Below are 14,082 nucleotides of genomic sequence, written 5' to 3' on the forward strand. Positions count from 1 at the left end.
CATGATTTGAGATATCTTAAATCATGATTGCAGCATAGGAAGTGCACACGAGATAAACGTAGTTCGTGGAAGTGCACAATCTGTTTTCATCACGGACTAAGATAGAAGGTGATATGACTAATATGATCATTTTAAAATGTACACTTTCAAAAAGGTCATAACTTACTTAGAACTAATAATATGGATAAAAGCCTACGTGGGGCCCTAGATAATAATCTTACCTTTAAATATGATAATAGGTCAATTCAGTCTAATATCAAAACCAACACCACACAATTGAATCTGCTGAACGAACATTAATTGCTGTAACGTACGTGTGTAAGACGGAGACAACACATGCGGGTGTCCTCTTAAACATTGGCGATTTTCCAGTATTTTAATTTTCAAAAGAGATGAGTATTTTCAATTTGTAATATTGGACATGCGCATGTCTTGTTTGAGGATTTAAATATTGAAAAATCTCTGACACTTAAGCACAGATTATAGTCCTACACAAAAGTTTGATTATATGTCACTCTAACATCAAAACTACGGACTAAGATATATCTTAGTCCGCGATCAAAACTAACAGCACACTATAGAAACTAGTGTATGAAAATTTGCTATTATGTCGAACGTGTGATTACAAATGCATAGGGTAGCGTCCTCATAGGATCCCAGAGGACAGTCATATTCCAATATTGTTCTGACAAATACGCAATATACAGTTTTCAGAGGCTGTAATGTAGTTAAAATGGTCAATTTTAACTTGTTTAATTGTGAGGGCCTCACGGTATGCACTATCATCTTAGGCCTTAAGTTTGGATTAAATCCTAAATCCCAGACTGAACAATAAAGAGATGAACTACAATCATTATTTAAGAAGTACAAAAATGTAAATGGTTTTTGGGTGGTTGAAGGCTATGGAATGACATTTAGAAACATAAAACGATAAAACCTACTCTTAGCCCAGGATAATATTAGTCTGTAATAAGTTGTTCTGTAGGAGAAATTTAAATTCAAGTATGACCACATATACATTTTTATTTTTGTTAAGTGTAACCTTACACTAACAGTTTTAGATACTACTATTACGTAATTTTAGCATTTTTAAATGATTAAAAGTTAGTAGTGAGCTGGGGTTAAAGTGGGGGGACGCAGGAGGACTCAGTCCCCCTACATCTGACGACGGTAAAAAAGCGTCCCCTTTAACAAATTAGGATTTTATACAGTAGACATTATACATAAAATTATATATGGAACGCTTAAAACTATATGGAGACATCAGTCCCCTCTGGAATTTTTTCCCACCTAACCCTGTTAGTGAGTTAGAAAAAAACGCAAGTTTGGCCCATCCAATTATAAATAAAATTATAAAACGTAGAAATAGCTAGGTTTATCTCAAAAAATCTTTGCTATCAGTGTTTAACATATAAAAACAAATAGGTGTTGAATTTAATAAAAAATATATTATTTTAATTATTAATTTTTACAAAAATAATGGAAAGACATTGCCAATAAATATGTTAGAACAAATGACATGAAAACCATAGGCGCAATTTCAACTTTTGGCTTGGGTGGGCTGAATATATCAAAGGAAAGAAAACTATTGCAATATAGCATATTAAAATTGTATGTCCTAGGTTATTGTGGGGGGGGGGGGCTACGGCTAAGTTTGGGGGGGGATAAGCACGCCCTCCCCCCAATTTTTGCCTATGATGAACACTTATGATCATAGTAGCAACAAAATCTGTCAATATAATATTATAATGCTTTAAAAGTCTAAAATTGAATATAAATTCCTTGAAAATAGAACTAAGTGATGAGTTAATATAAAGTTTTGATTTTTTCTTAAGGGTCCTGGTGCCAGTTTTTCAAATTTTCCACAATTCTATAAAATTTGAAAATTCAATTTTATATTTTAGTTGCTACCTCAATTATAAGACTTCTCCACTAATATACTAGCCGATAACTATTAAGGGGTGGTTGATAGAGTGTATTATATCGAAAAAAATTACTTTAAGGGAATAACTCTCAAGCTTTATAGAATTGTCGGATTTTGATGACTATTTTTTTTATCTGAAAGAAGAAGACTTCCTACAGCCCGCATCAATCTCTGATTTTGTATTTTATTTTAAATAATAGTATAAAATAATTTATAAAAAAAGTTAAAAATTGTCTTTTTTTTAAAGACTTATAATTAAGTTTGAGATGAAAATATTGAAAAAAGGAGTTCGATGCGGCTTGTAGAATATTCTCCTCTATTGATAAAAAAAAAAATTATCAAATTTGGTTAACTTCACAGGTCAGGATCATTATTCCCAGAAACCGTGTTTTTGAGGACAAAATCACATTGGCGCTTGGCGCCTTAACTCAACAATATTATATTGTTTTCCCAGTCATATCCTTTAAAAACTTTAATCTAGAAACTAATTTTGCACATTGAATGTGATGCAGAGAGTGATATCAAATTTCCTTAAGACCTGGGCACTGTATATAGTTAACTTTCAGTTCCTAACATTGTTTTAATGGTTTTAGTTATTACTGGGAGTTAATTTAGTTAAACTGGGACTGACCAGACTTGTCAGTAAGTTTTAGATGTGTTTATTATTGTTTGGAATAGAACATGATGTTACTAAAAACCAAATAAAGTTATAAGATGGTACACACTACACAATACATACTATCTATAGAAAATTGAAATTAAAAATGTTTTAACGATTAAATCAAAAGATTTTTGTATTAAAAAAATTAACATTGGTATGTAGATAAAATATTTGTAATTAATTGAATATAGAATATTAAATTATTAAGTTCATATTTTAATGAAGTTTGTGTAAATGCTAGTTTTTAAGATAAAAAAATTATAGGTACTCCTAGAACAATGAATTAAAAACGTTTTCAACCAAATAGGAAAAAAATTAATTAATCTTTTCTACGACGTTTATCACGATCTTGTTGTTGTGGTTGAGACCTCTTAGATGCATGCTTGGCTTGAGTCAAGAACTGATCCAAACCAAATGGATCCTCTTCTTGCTGATGTTTTTCAAATTGAACTGGACCAGACCGACTACTAGCTTTAGGATCACGATCTGTTCCGCTAAATTCTTTGTTCGGCACAAATCTAAATGAAAAAAAAAATATAATTACTTAAATATTTGTATAAAAGATATACATTACAAGTTAAATTATATTTATTGATAAGGGTTAGTTATAAATTATCAGATTTCTTAATAAAATGATTATGAGTAACAAAACAAAGTTATGTAAAATCAAGAATTGTAAGATATTTAAAATTCATAAAGGAACCATAGAGTACACAAAACAACTTTAAATTATTCAGTTTATGAGACTGATTAGACCACTATTTAATAAATAATAATAATACAAATTAAGTATTCCAACCACAGGCCTATAAACTAATGGGCAGTGCTTGCCACACCGCCCTGTCTTTGTTTAATCCAGACAACATGACATATGAGCATATGAGGGAATAAAAACATGTTTTAGCACACTGTAACGACCCAAAATCTCTCTTTCTCTCTCAACAATCTCCTCTGGTGATTTCTCTCTCTATGCGCTGTCCATTAGTTTATAGGTCTATGATTCCAACCTTATAATACCAAACTCACCTATTTGTCTTAGCAATTGTTTCTAAATCATCACCATACACTTCCTTATCAATATTAGCAGATGGACGATAAATATGTTGAGCCAAATTGCTGTTTCCACGCCAAGGTTTATCATACACATTATATTCTTCATCATCACCAAATCCGGTGTCCATACCAGCTGTTGTATTAAGCAAACGTTGATCGTACTGAGTATCTCCAGTTTTCCTAGTGATTGCTGGGAGGCCAAGAGCAATTTGTTCACTGATGTCTCGATCTCGCAATACTTTGTTTTTACGGCTGTCAGCATTTCGAGCAAGGTTACGATCACGAGCTCTGTCTTTTTGACGTTCCAGACGTAATTGATCACGTTCGCGAGATTCGTCATTCTTTGCGGATCCAGGTAGTCGAATACCTGCTCTTTCTTCTCTGGCTTTTTGAGCCATTGCTCTAAGATGTTCCTCTTTCTTTTCCTTTTCTTTTTGTGCCATTTTCTTTTCCAACTGAGCTCTCATTTCAACAGCTTCCCTGGCTTTACGATCTGCTATGTATAAAGCCTCAGCCAGCTTGGCAAATTTTTCATTTATATGGTTTTGCTGTAAACCTCGACCATCAGCAGCTAATCTCTTATCTAATGGTATTGTGTAACCTTTAGCATTCTTCCAATTGGATATACATGGTGGAATTTTCCATTCTTTCTGTTCCTTGACAGATGTTTTCCTGGTTGGTGAATGCATTAATGGCGCAGGAGGCGATGGAGGACCTCTTGGAATTTTTTTATTTATTTTAAATTTAGGTGGTTCCATTGGATCTTTTTGAGCCTCCACCAATCTTACAACACGTTGTTTTGAACCGGAATTATATTCTTGTCCTTGTTCAGTAGGGGTGTACCGGAACCATTGTACGGGAGCCTAAACATAAACATTGTATGAATAAAAATAAATATATTCATTAACATTAAGAACATTGTAACTTACAGGTTTATCGGCCGCTCGTACTGGTAATGCAGCCGAAACTTTAGAATTAGTCAACTTTTCCAGTGCTGCTCTTGTTTTTTCAGTGATGTCTGCAACTTCTTCTGAATCAGGCTTTTGCAAGGAAGGATCATCTTCATTGACCACCTCAGATGGAAGCATGTCAGATAGTTTTGAATAAATCACTTTATCTTTTCTCTGACCTTGGCGAGCAATCACATCATATTTAACTTTACCATCAGAAGTTAACTGCAGTGCAAGAGCATTTGAAACGGATTCTTTATTTTCTCTTCCCATATTCAATGGATATTGCGCAACTTGGATTTCCGGAAAAGCACCACCATCTCCAAAATCCTTAATAAAAAAAAAAGTGGGTAAGTAGATGTCGCTCTGCTGTACAGTAGGTTACAAGTGGGTCAATGTATAAAGGATTGTATTAAACTTGAATTCAATGATATAATATCATTGTATAAGAAAAACGATTCTAAACGGAGACGGTTTGTCAGTCTGGGTATTGATATTATTTATTAAATCTTGTAAGTTGAATCTATATTATATTATATTAGGTATTATTATTTTTTATTCATTTCTATGGTGATAAACAAAGCGTTAGAAATTAAAATCTCATTTTTTGCGGTTTTTCGTAATTTGTCGGTGGTTTTTCCAGTGGAATTAAATAACTATTGAGAAAATTGAAAAATGACCATTATAGAGTACCATTTTGATCTAATTTAATAAAAGATTATGATTATAGGGGCTTATAAGAATTTTTGCGGAAGGAATATTTTAAAAATTATCTGCAATTCGTTACTTGAGCATTAATTATTTGAATTTATTTATCATTTATAATCAATGAATTGATTACACATTATTATGAACCTATAAGGCAAAATTACATAACAATATTTTAAGATTTACTTCAACAGTCCTTGGTACCCATCCAGTTCGGTTCCCGTATGGAGGGATTTTAACAGCGTACACTTCAAAGGTATTGGTTTTCTCAGTAAGTGTTTCGTTGGTTTCGTCATCTTCTTCCAAGTCCTGAAGGAATTGTGTAGGTGCTGGTAATACGCTGAGGAATCATAAATAAATTAATATATATTACTAGAATGCAGATTTGCATACCTACATTAAAAACCAACCAAATATAAACACAAAAATTAGCCAAAAAAGACATTTATTTTCTGAATATTTACCTAATTTAGATGATAAATTTAAAATTATGAAACCCTACTAAAAATACTTTGCTTTCAAATATCTATGTTTTGTAGGTATTGTTGGTTATTCAATAAGGAAAAAATAGGAATCAATTAATACCTATCTAAAATGTAACCTAAAAGGAATTTACTTAAGTACAGAAATCATATTTTGAGTTTTGTTGGTAGTTTTAACCTGTTTTAATCTATTAGAAAAAAATAAAATCCCAAATATTACATATTATACCTATGAATATACCTATTCATTTATTTCGATATTAATTGAAACAAAAATTTGTTTTTCTATATTACAATATTGATTATTTTAAAAATGTCTAAAAAAAGAAAAAAAAACACCCAAACATACACTAAAGGATGAAATATGCAAAATATACACCATAAAAGTTGCATAATTTAAATTGTTATATCATGAAACAAATTCTGTGCACACTTAGCAATCAACCAGAATTAATACGCAAATACATACAAATCCACACTCTACATATTAGAGTAGACGTCGCTTATAAGACTCACATTGTGACCAGCACAATAATAATTGTGATAAATTTGAAATGTAGTAAAATTTGTTATTGGTACATAATATATAGTTTATACGGCATGATTAGAAACCGGTAATAAGCAATAACCAACACAAAAGTTTATTTTCTACGATTTTTATAACCGCATTTGGGTCTTATAGGTAACTGAATTTTTTTAAAGTACTTGGATTCGTCCAGACCGTTGCGGACAATATTGAATCTAATAAGCGACTGAACATGATAAAATCCGTGAGTCTTATAAGTGGCGTCTACTGTATGTACAATTAATAAACGACAACAGGTTTTTGAGCGACAGACATCAAATTTGCTTACCTAAAAAGTGACATTTTGGAGTGTTGGAGTGTGTAGATATCGCAGTGGCTATTTTCACGTCCGAGGAAATCCTTGCTAGAAGGCGAAGCGAAACTACAAGAAAATGACCATGAGTAAATTAATTAATTTCATAGACATATATCTATGATTAATTTAGTCATGATACTCATCAACTAATCTAGTGGATTGTTCAGTGGATTGATAATAATTTAGGAACGATTTTTTTGTTATTATATGCTGGAACATGACGGTTAGTACTTATAACCACAATAAACCACAATTATTATCATTTGTAGTTTACTGATTGGCGCGAACAGTTTTTAATTTTTATCAAATACATCCTGTCGGTCCAGTCACGATCACGATTGAAGATGTGTCCACTATTTAAGATTATAACTTTCTTACTCATATTTTGAATATTTAATAGTATATAATTTCAATATTAAAAATTCAAAATATGAGTAATATCATAGAAAAAAAATATAATGTAAATAATATAATAGATGTGATAATGTGATATACATCTCGATGTTTTATTAATAATATTATATTTCGTTCTTTATTATCAAAATTCAAAGCTCATAATATGGTGATTCAAAATTCAAAATTTATATGGTGATTTTATAACAAATCATCTATGGATAAATGAAATACAGCTATATACTGGACAAAAGAAAATACATTTTATTGATATGCAAAGTACATTACCATACTCGTTACCATTATATTAGTGTGTTATTATTATTCGTGTTTTACTTAGTTCTACTTTTTACTTACTTGATATTATTTATTTAGTTTTGTTGTATAAATTACATGTTTATTTTAATTTTAAATATATGATGCCTAAAGAGAAAAAAAAATCTATGGATAAATATGCGAGAAGTCGCGTTGCGCGTAGTATCAACGTAGAACAATTTATTGATGGTATCAATATAGAATAGACACTCGATCCAGCGGCTGACCAATCTGCTATCTGTCATCTGATGAACTTATGAACATACTGATAGTGGCTAGTAATCAAATATTATTATTAACATTTACCAATTTCACTCTTTATATTTTAGCATCGCGTTATTAATTTATTCCTATTATATGTATAATGTTTATATAAATAAGTACATGAACTTTACACAAATCATTGTATCTGATTTCATTGGCATATTCAACTCTACATAGTTATTTTAAAAAATCTTGATAAAATGTTTCAAATCACAAGACGTAGTGCAAAATTATTTAGTACAAATTTTGTAAGTAAAATAGACATAACTAATTTGTTCTTACCATTGAAGAACAAATTCATAATTATGTTAATACTTTTAATTTTATAGAGTGCTTTGAGAAAATACGCAGATACCCCTAATGTATCAACTCTAAAAGGTGGTGAAAATATTTTGTATTTGTCATTACAAAAAAAATTTCCTCAAGCCAAAGAAATTAAAATCAAAGATATTTCAGGTAATTATATAACTTATGTTATATCTTAAACTTGAAGTTCGCATCACTATTTTTATATGATTTATCTGTCAAATTTCTATAAAATATATAGTTTTACTAGGATGGTTTCCCCGGTGTAGGTACTTTGGTGAAGAATCACAATATAATTTATACCATTTTTATTAAGAATAATTTCAACGAATATTTCAGTAAAACTAGGATTTTATTCATGCTCTCTTATTATAATTTAGGTGCTTATGTTATTAATATATTTTTATTTTTTTTATTTATTACTTATATTATAACATGTGATACATATTTTCGGTAACAAAAAATGTTTTGATATTAGAATTATTATAGGTATTGCCATATATTAATATGATTACTGATATGTAAGATTTAAAGAAGATTTATTATCAGTTTCAATCATTTGTATTTTTTTTATATCTAAACAATACCTATTTTACTATTAAATATCTGTCCCTCAATAATTACATAATTACCTATAAGAAATACAATTATTTTATAATAATATTTTACATTTGAAATTTAAAATTTAAATTATATAAACTTATTTAAAATATTTTTAGGTGGTTGTGGTGCAATTTTTGAAGTATTTATTTCGACGACAGAATTCAAGGGAATGAGTATGGTAAAACAGCACCAACTTATTACCGAAGTATATACCTAACTAATATTGATATTAATTATAAACCAAGCATGTATACAGAAAATTATTTGGTTATTGATAACCTTCTTAGATGACATTTAAAATATATTTATTTTTTTGTTGTGGGAACCTCCATTTTTTTTTACAAAGAACTCTTATTTTCTATACCAAAAGAAAATTATCAAAATGTTACTCACCAATTGAGAAGTTTCTAATATTATAGTATTTAATATATTTAATATTGTGTCACATCAATTTACTTATACATTTAATTCTTATATATTTTGAACTTTATACATTTAATACAACAATTTACAATAGGTGTTAATTAAAAAAAGTAATTTTATATTTGTATATTTTTATTATTTGTTTCAGGTTTTAAAAGATGAAATTAAGTCAATGCATGGAATACGAATACATACAGAAATACCTGTTGAAAATAAAAAATAGAATTAATTAATAATTATGTATAATAAAAAAAAAAATAGTTATTGTAAAATAAAAAATGAGTTTTCTGTTGTATACATTTTTTCATTAGGCATAATATACTTTATATGCGTGGGCCATTAGCTGTTTAATGTTCATTAATTTTGTACCATTGTTATAACATCTACACGCTGTCTCAAAAGAGAACAGTCTCGCTTTGTGCTTTATGAATGATGTGATTGGCGAATTGAGAACCACTTTAAAACTATGTTGTTGGTGGGGGAAGCAAATCCCTGATTAAAATCGGTAAAAGTTTTGTAATTTAGAGTATATTATTATTATTTTTTTTCTTTTTTTCTTAATGAGCTTAAGCCCGGCAACTATCTATTTTTGTTTTTTGTTGGTAGGGGGAGGAACACGTGTGTGTTTGTTTTGGCAGAATTTTCGATTTGGGCACCCGTAGGTATCTGCCATGCCCAGGTGAGGGATGGCGGCACTTATTCTCCGGACACCGTGACTTGCCCGAAGAAAAATGCCGCCCAGTGGCCGAGAATCGAACCAACGACGGCAGTGCCGCGACCGACGCCTTAGACCACTCGGCCACCTCGTCCCCCTATTATATTTTATTAATATTATTTTTTATGTACACAATGACATTTTCAAATGTAATTTTTTTGACAAAAATTAATTTTACCTGCTTTAGTAGATATCTACTAAAGCCTAATACCAAAATAAATTACTTTAATCACAATACCATAAAATTCACCTACTTAGTAATATTATAGGCTGACAGGCGGTCTTCGCTCTGAATCGTTTTTTGTATGCAGTGATTTATACCATTGAATTCAAATTTTACACCATCCATTACATTGACCCACTTAAGCCACTTGTAATCAACTGTACAGCAGAGCGACATCCACTTACCCACTTTTTTATTATTTGTATCTGTCATCACTTTTCGGAGTAGGTAGTTAAAATGCTTTGATATTTAACATCAGCATCTTTTCTGATACTTGGTAGGAACTAGGAACTAGTTGTTACTTAGTAGTTTGTGGAGTTTTTAAGAGTATAAATAAACTATAAAGCATTACTATTTTTTAAAATGCCATTGCGTACAGACGTACAGTAAAATTTATTATATACGTAAAAGTCTCAAGTTATCTATTAACTTTCATACATTCGCCCGACCAGAAATATCTATCATTATTATAATATTTTATTGATATATTTGATGCGTGACAAAAACATTTCTAGTAGTTAATACTTTGCATGGGCCCTCACAGGGACATGTTCAGTGGAGCCCATTATTCAGTTGAAATAAATAAATATATAAATACACTCCAATACATAAAAAAAAAATATATAACTATTTAACTACCTAAAAATTATATTATTATAGGTGTCAGCTAAAAAAGATTAACTTTTCTAAAAAAATATACAATTTACATTGTTACAAGCTTAGATCATATGATTTAAGGTTACAAGCTCAGCTGTGGACGGCCGCCATTTTGTTAGGTGGTAAAACAATTTAATTTATTATACAAAATGTGTACCTACTTATCTATGGTATAAAGAATAATATTTTTTTTAATGGTCAAATAAAATTATAAAATAGTAAATGTAAAATTACTTATATAAAATATATTTTTTTTTTTTTAAGCAACATGTTTAGAAATAATAAAATACGATACAGAATAAATCATCATATCATCTTATTTTCATAATATGATACACCGTATAAACGCCAGCCGACCTTGAAGCTTCAATTCATGGCGGGAGTTCGCTAACTAGTACTATATAGAAATCTGTGTTTAAGATATACGCCTTATTATTTAAGGTACCTACTGACGATTGTTCTATGGTTGTAGTGTTGTGTTGTGTTGTACACGTCATCGTCATGACAAAGTATATTTTGTCATGAATCATAATGGTATTGTACTATTGTTTGTACTGTTCATAGGCTTCTGTCACTGTATGTTTGAGGCGGACACCAGACAACGATGGACAACGAGAGAACGTACATAGTGCCTAGTTTGTTGCAAACGGCGTACTATGCTTGCACCGATATCGAGCGTGACGGGTACAACTCTCTGGACGTACCGGACGTCGATATGCGACATTGTTGCGAGTTACTGTTTGAAATATTAAAAATCGACAAAAACCAAAACGAGGGCAACGAAAGACAGACCATGTTCATCAGGTTGCAGTCGACCATCGACAACATAAGGTTTTTAAACATAAGCCAGGAGGCAGCGTCGCATGGGCACATAAATTGCCTGAAACTCGCGCACGAGATTGGCGTCCCTTGGAACATTGAGGTGTGCAACCGGGCTGCGAGTAAGGGGCATCTGGAGTGTCTAAAGTACGCCCGAGAAAACGAGTGCCCGTGGGATAAGAAAACTTGCAGCAACGCCGCGTTAAACGGTCACAAGGACTGCCTAGTTTACGCAAGGGAAAATGGGTGTCCATGGGACCAATCGACATGCCTCAACGCCGCGCAAGGTGGACATTTGGATTGCCTGGTTTACGCAAGGGAAAATGGGTGCCTGTGGCATGAGAAAACTTGCACATATGCCGCGATGAACGGTCACAAAGAATGCCTGGTTTACGCACGGGAAAACGGGTGCCCGTGGGACGAGTCGACATGCTCCAACGCCGCGGAAGGTGGACATTTGGACTGCCTGAGATACGCAAGGGAAAACGGGTGCCCGTGGGACAAGTTTACATGCGGTTCTGCCGCGGAAGGTGGACATTTGGACTGTCTGAGATACGCAAGGGAAAACGGTTGCCCGTGGGACGAGTCGACATGCTCCAACGCCGCGGAAGGTGGACATTTGGACTGCCTGATTTACGCACGGGAAAACGGGTGCCCGTGGGACGATTCGACATGTTTCAACGCCGCGGAAGGTGGACATTTGGACTGCCTGAGATACGCAAGGGAAAACGGGTGCCCGTGGGACGAGATTACGTGCGGTTCTGCCGCGGAAGGTGGACATTTGGACTGTCTGAGATACGCAAGGGAAAACGGGTGCCCGTGGGACAAGTTTACATGCGGTTCTGCCGCGAAAGGTGGACATTTGGACTGCCTGAGATACGCAAGGGAAAACGGGTGCCCGTGGGACGAGATTACGTGCAGGTGTGCCGCGTATGGTGGGCATTTGGACTGCCTGATTTACGCACGGGAAAACGGGTACCCGTGGAACGAGTCGACATGCTTCTACGCCGCGAAAGGTGGACATTTGGACTGCCTGAGATACGCAAGGGAAAATGGATGCCCCTGGGACAAGTTTACGTGCAGTTTTGCCGCGGAAGGTGGACATTTGGACTGCCTGATTTACGCACGGGAAAACGGGTGCCCGTGGGACGAGTCGACATGTCTCAACGCCGCGGAAGGTGGACATTTGGACTGCCTGAGATACGCAAGGGAAAACGGGTGCCCGTGGGGCGAGTCGACATGCCCAGGCGCGGATTCAGGGGGGGGCTATTGGTGCTCGGGCACCCCCTGTCATCTAGCCACCAACAAAATAAATTTATTTCATAAACTATATAATTTGTTATTTTTCAAAATAAAAATAATAATAATAATAATATCGGTGCTTTTCGTTATCGCCGTCACATATATACGACAATAATAACTATTGTTAATTGTTTAATGTTTTTTAAGTAAACTCGTATGTAACGACACGCGACAGTCGACGGCGGATAGCACCGATAACAATTATTATGTAATATCTATTAGATCGCTATTCGGGATTCGCTATTATTTCGTTTATGTGTCTTAGTATGCTCGTGACTGCCTGACAAATATATTATATTAGTATAACACGGTTTATTATTTTTATTATTACTCAAGTTTTCGTATAATATGGTTAAGATTGTTGTAGAAGAGTTTGAAAATAAAAGAAAGAATGATATTCAAAGTTTCAATTCGATTTATACCAAATCATTATAAACATCGGCCGATATACATAAGATAGAAGTTAAAAAACCCCGAACGTGTCCAAAACAAATTAATCGTGAAAATATATTGACCGAATATGACCCGAAAGAATATTTTCCTTTGACCTTATATTATTATACCTTACTACCATTTTTGGATTATTTAATATCAGATATCAAAAATAGATTTTTAGGTCACGGACATGAAACGATTATGTATTTACAATATTTAGTACCATTTTTTTTTACGCGAAGATACAGATATCGAAAAAATGATTGAATCGGCCAAATTTTATGCTGATGATCTAATTGGCTCAATTGAAGAGGTTAGAGGTGAAGTTACTTTGTGGAAACAATTTTGGAAATCCCAATTAGATAAACCAAAAACAGTGTTGAATGTAAACAACACACCCTGTATTATGTAGATTATAAGCAAATTATTCAATTGTAGTACAACAGACGCTGAATAGGCATTTTATATTTCTATAGCATATTCGTTCTATGTAGTAGCCTGTAGGACGATTAGTCGTTGCTTTATATTACGCCTCGGAGCACTATATTTATTCATATCAATATACAAATTAATATATTATTACATAATATTATATCCGATCTTATTTTTATTTACCTTTAGCTTCTGTATATCTGTATAACAGGTTATGGGCCCAGTAGTAAGGTATTTATAATAAAGTCGTGTAGGTATGTTTAATACATTACCTAATTATTGATTTACGAATCGCGTGTTTGTGTACAGATAGTGTACTGTGTACAGCAATAATAATTCGCGAAGTATAGTACAGTGAAGTGTAAGTGCATCGATCGTGTAAAGCGCAAAAACTGTGTTTGTTATTAATAATACATTTATATAATGTAATAATACAATTACATTTATATAGTGTACAAACAGTGTACAAATAATTCGTTATTATGGAAAACGAATCTATAAAAATTAATAAACTAACAGGTAATGAAAATTGGGGA

At 32.6% G+C, this 14,082-nt stretch overlaps 3 protein-coding genes across 5 annotated transcripts; 2 read left to right on the forward strand and 1 right to left on the reverse strand.

Annotated features, from left to right (window-relative positions):
* Nucleotides 1-2,691: 2,691 nt before the first annotated feature.
* On the reverse strand, nt 2,692-6,838 carry LOC100169564 (SNW domain-containing protein 1). Its single transcript, XM_001945239.5, has 5 exons — nt 6,633-6,838; nt 5,483-5,636; nt 4,568-4,918; nt 3,612-4,501; nt 2,692-3,103 (listed from the first exon to the last, which is right to left on the reverse strand). The coding sequence occupies exons 1-5, from the start codon at nt 6,644-6,646 to the stop codon at nt 2,905-2,907; spliced, it is 1,608 nt and encodes a 535-aa protein (XP_001945274.1). The 5' UTR covers nt 6,647-6,838; the 3' UTR covers nt 2,692-2,904.
* Nucleotides 6,839-7,683: 845 nt separating this feature from the next.
* Bola3 (bolA homolog 3) lies at nt 7,684-9,258 on the forward strand. Its single transcript, NM_001162280.2, is given in 4 exon segments — nt 7,684-7,879; nt 7,961-8,087; nt 8,657-8,745; nt 9,112-9,258. Coding segments are annotated over 4 exon segments (339 nt in total). The 5' UTR covers nt 7,684-7,831; the 3' UTR covers nt 9,187-9,258.
* Nucleotides 9,259-10,076: 818 nt separating this feature from the next.
* On the forward strand, nt 10,077-12,985 carry LOC100164824. Of its 3 annotated transcripts, none has more exons than XM_008184616.3 (2): nt 10,077-10,999; nt 11,123-12,985. In XM_008184616.3, the coding sequence occupies exon 2, from the start codon at nt 11,163-11,165 to the stop codon at nt 12,792-12,794; it is 1,632 nt and encodes a 543-aa protein (XP_008182838.1). In that variant the 5' UTR covers nt 10,077-10,999; nt 11,123-11,162; the 3' UTR covers nt 12,795-12,985. The 3 variants fall into 3 exon arrangements, with proteins under 3 accessions (XP_008182838.1, XP_029347162.1, XP_016659682.1); XM_029491302.1 differs by lacking the exon at nt 10,077-10,999 and having other exon boundaries at nt 11,009-12,231; nt 12,556-12,985; XM_016804193.2 differs by lacking the exon at nt 10,077-10,999 and having other exon boundaries at nt 11,009-11,907; nt 11,989-12,985.
* The last annotated feature ends 1,097 nt before the right edge of the window (nt 12,986-14,082 follow it).

The sequence above is a fragment of the Acyrthosiphon pisum genome, chromosome A3 (assembly GCF_005508785.2).
Source record: "Acyrthosiphon pisum isolate AL4f chromosome A3, pea_aphid_22Mar2018_4r6ur, whole genome shotgun sequence".
In the NCBI taxonomy this organism is placed as follows: domain Eukaryota; kingdom Metazoa; phylum Arthropoda; class Insecta; order Hemiptera; family Aphididae; genus Acyrthosiphon; species Acyrthosiphon pisum.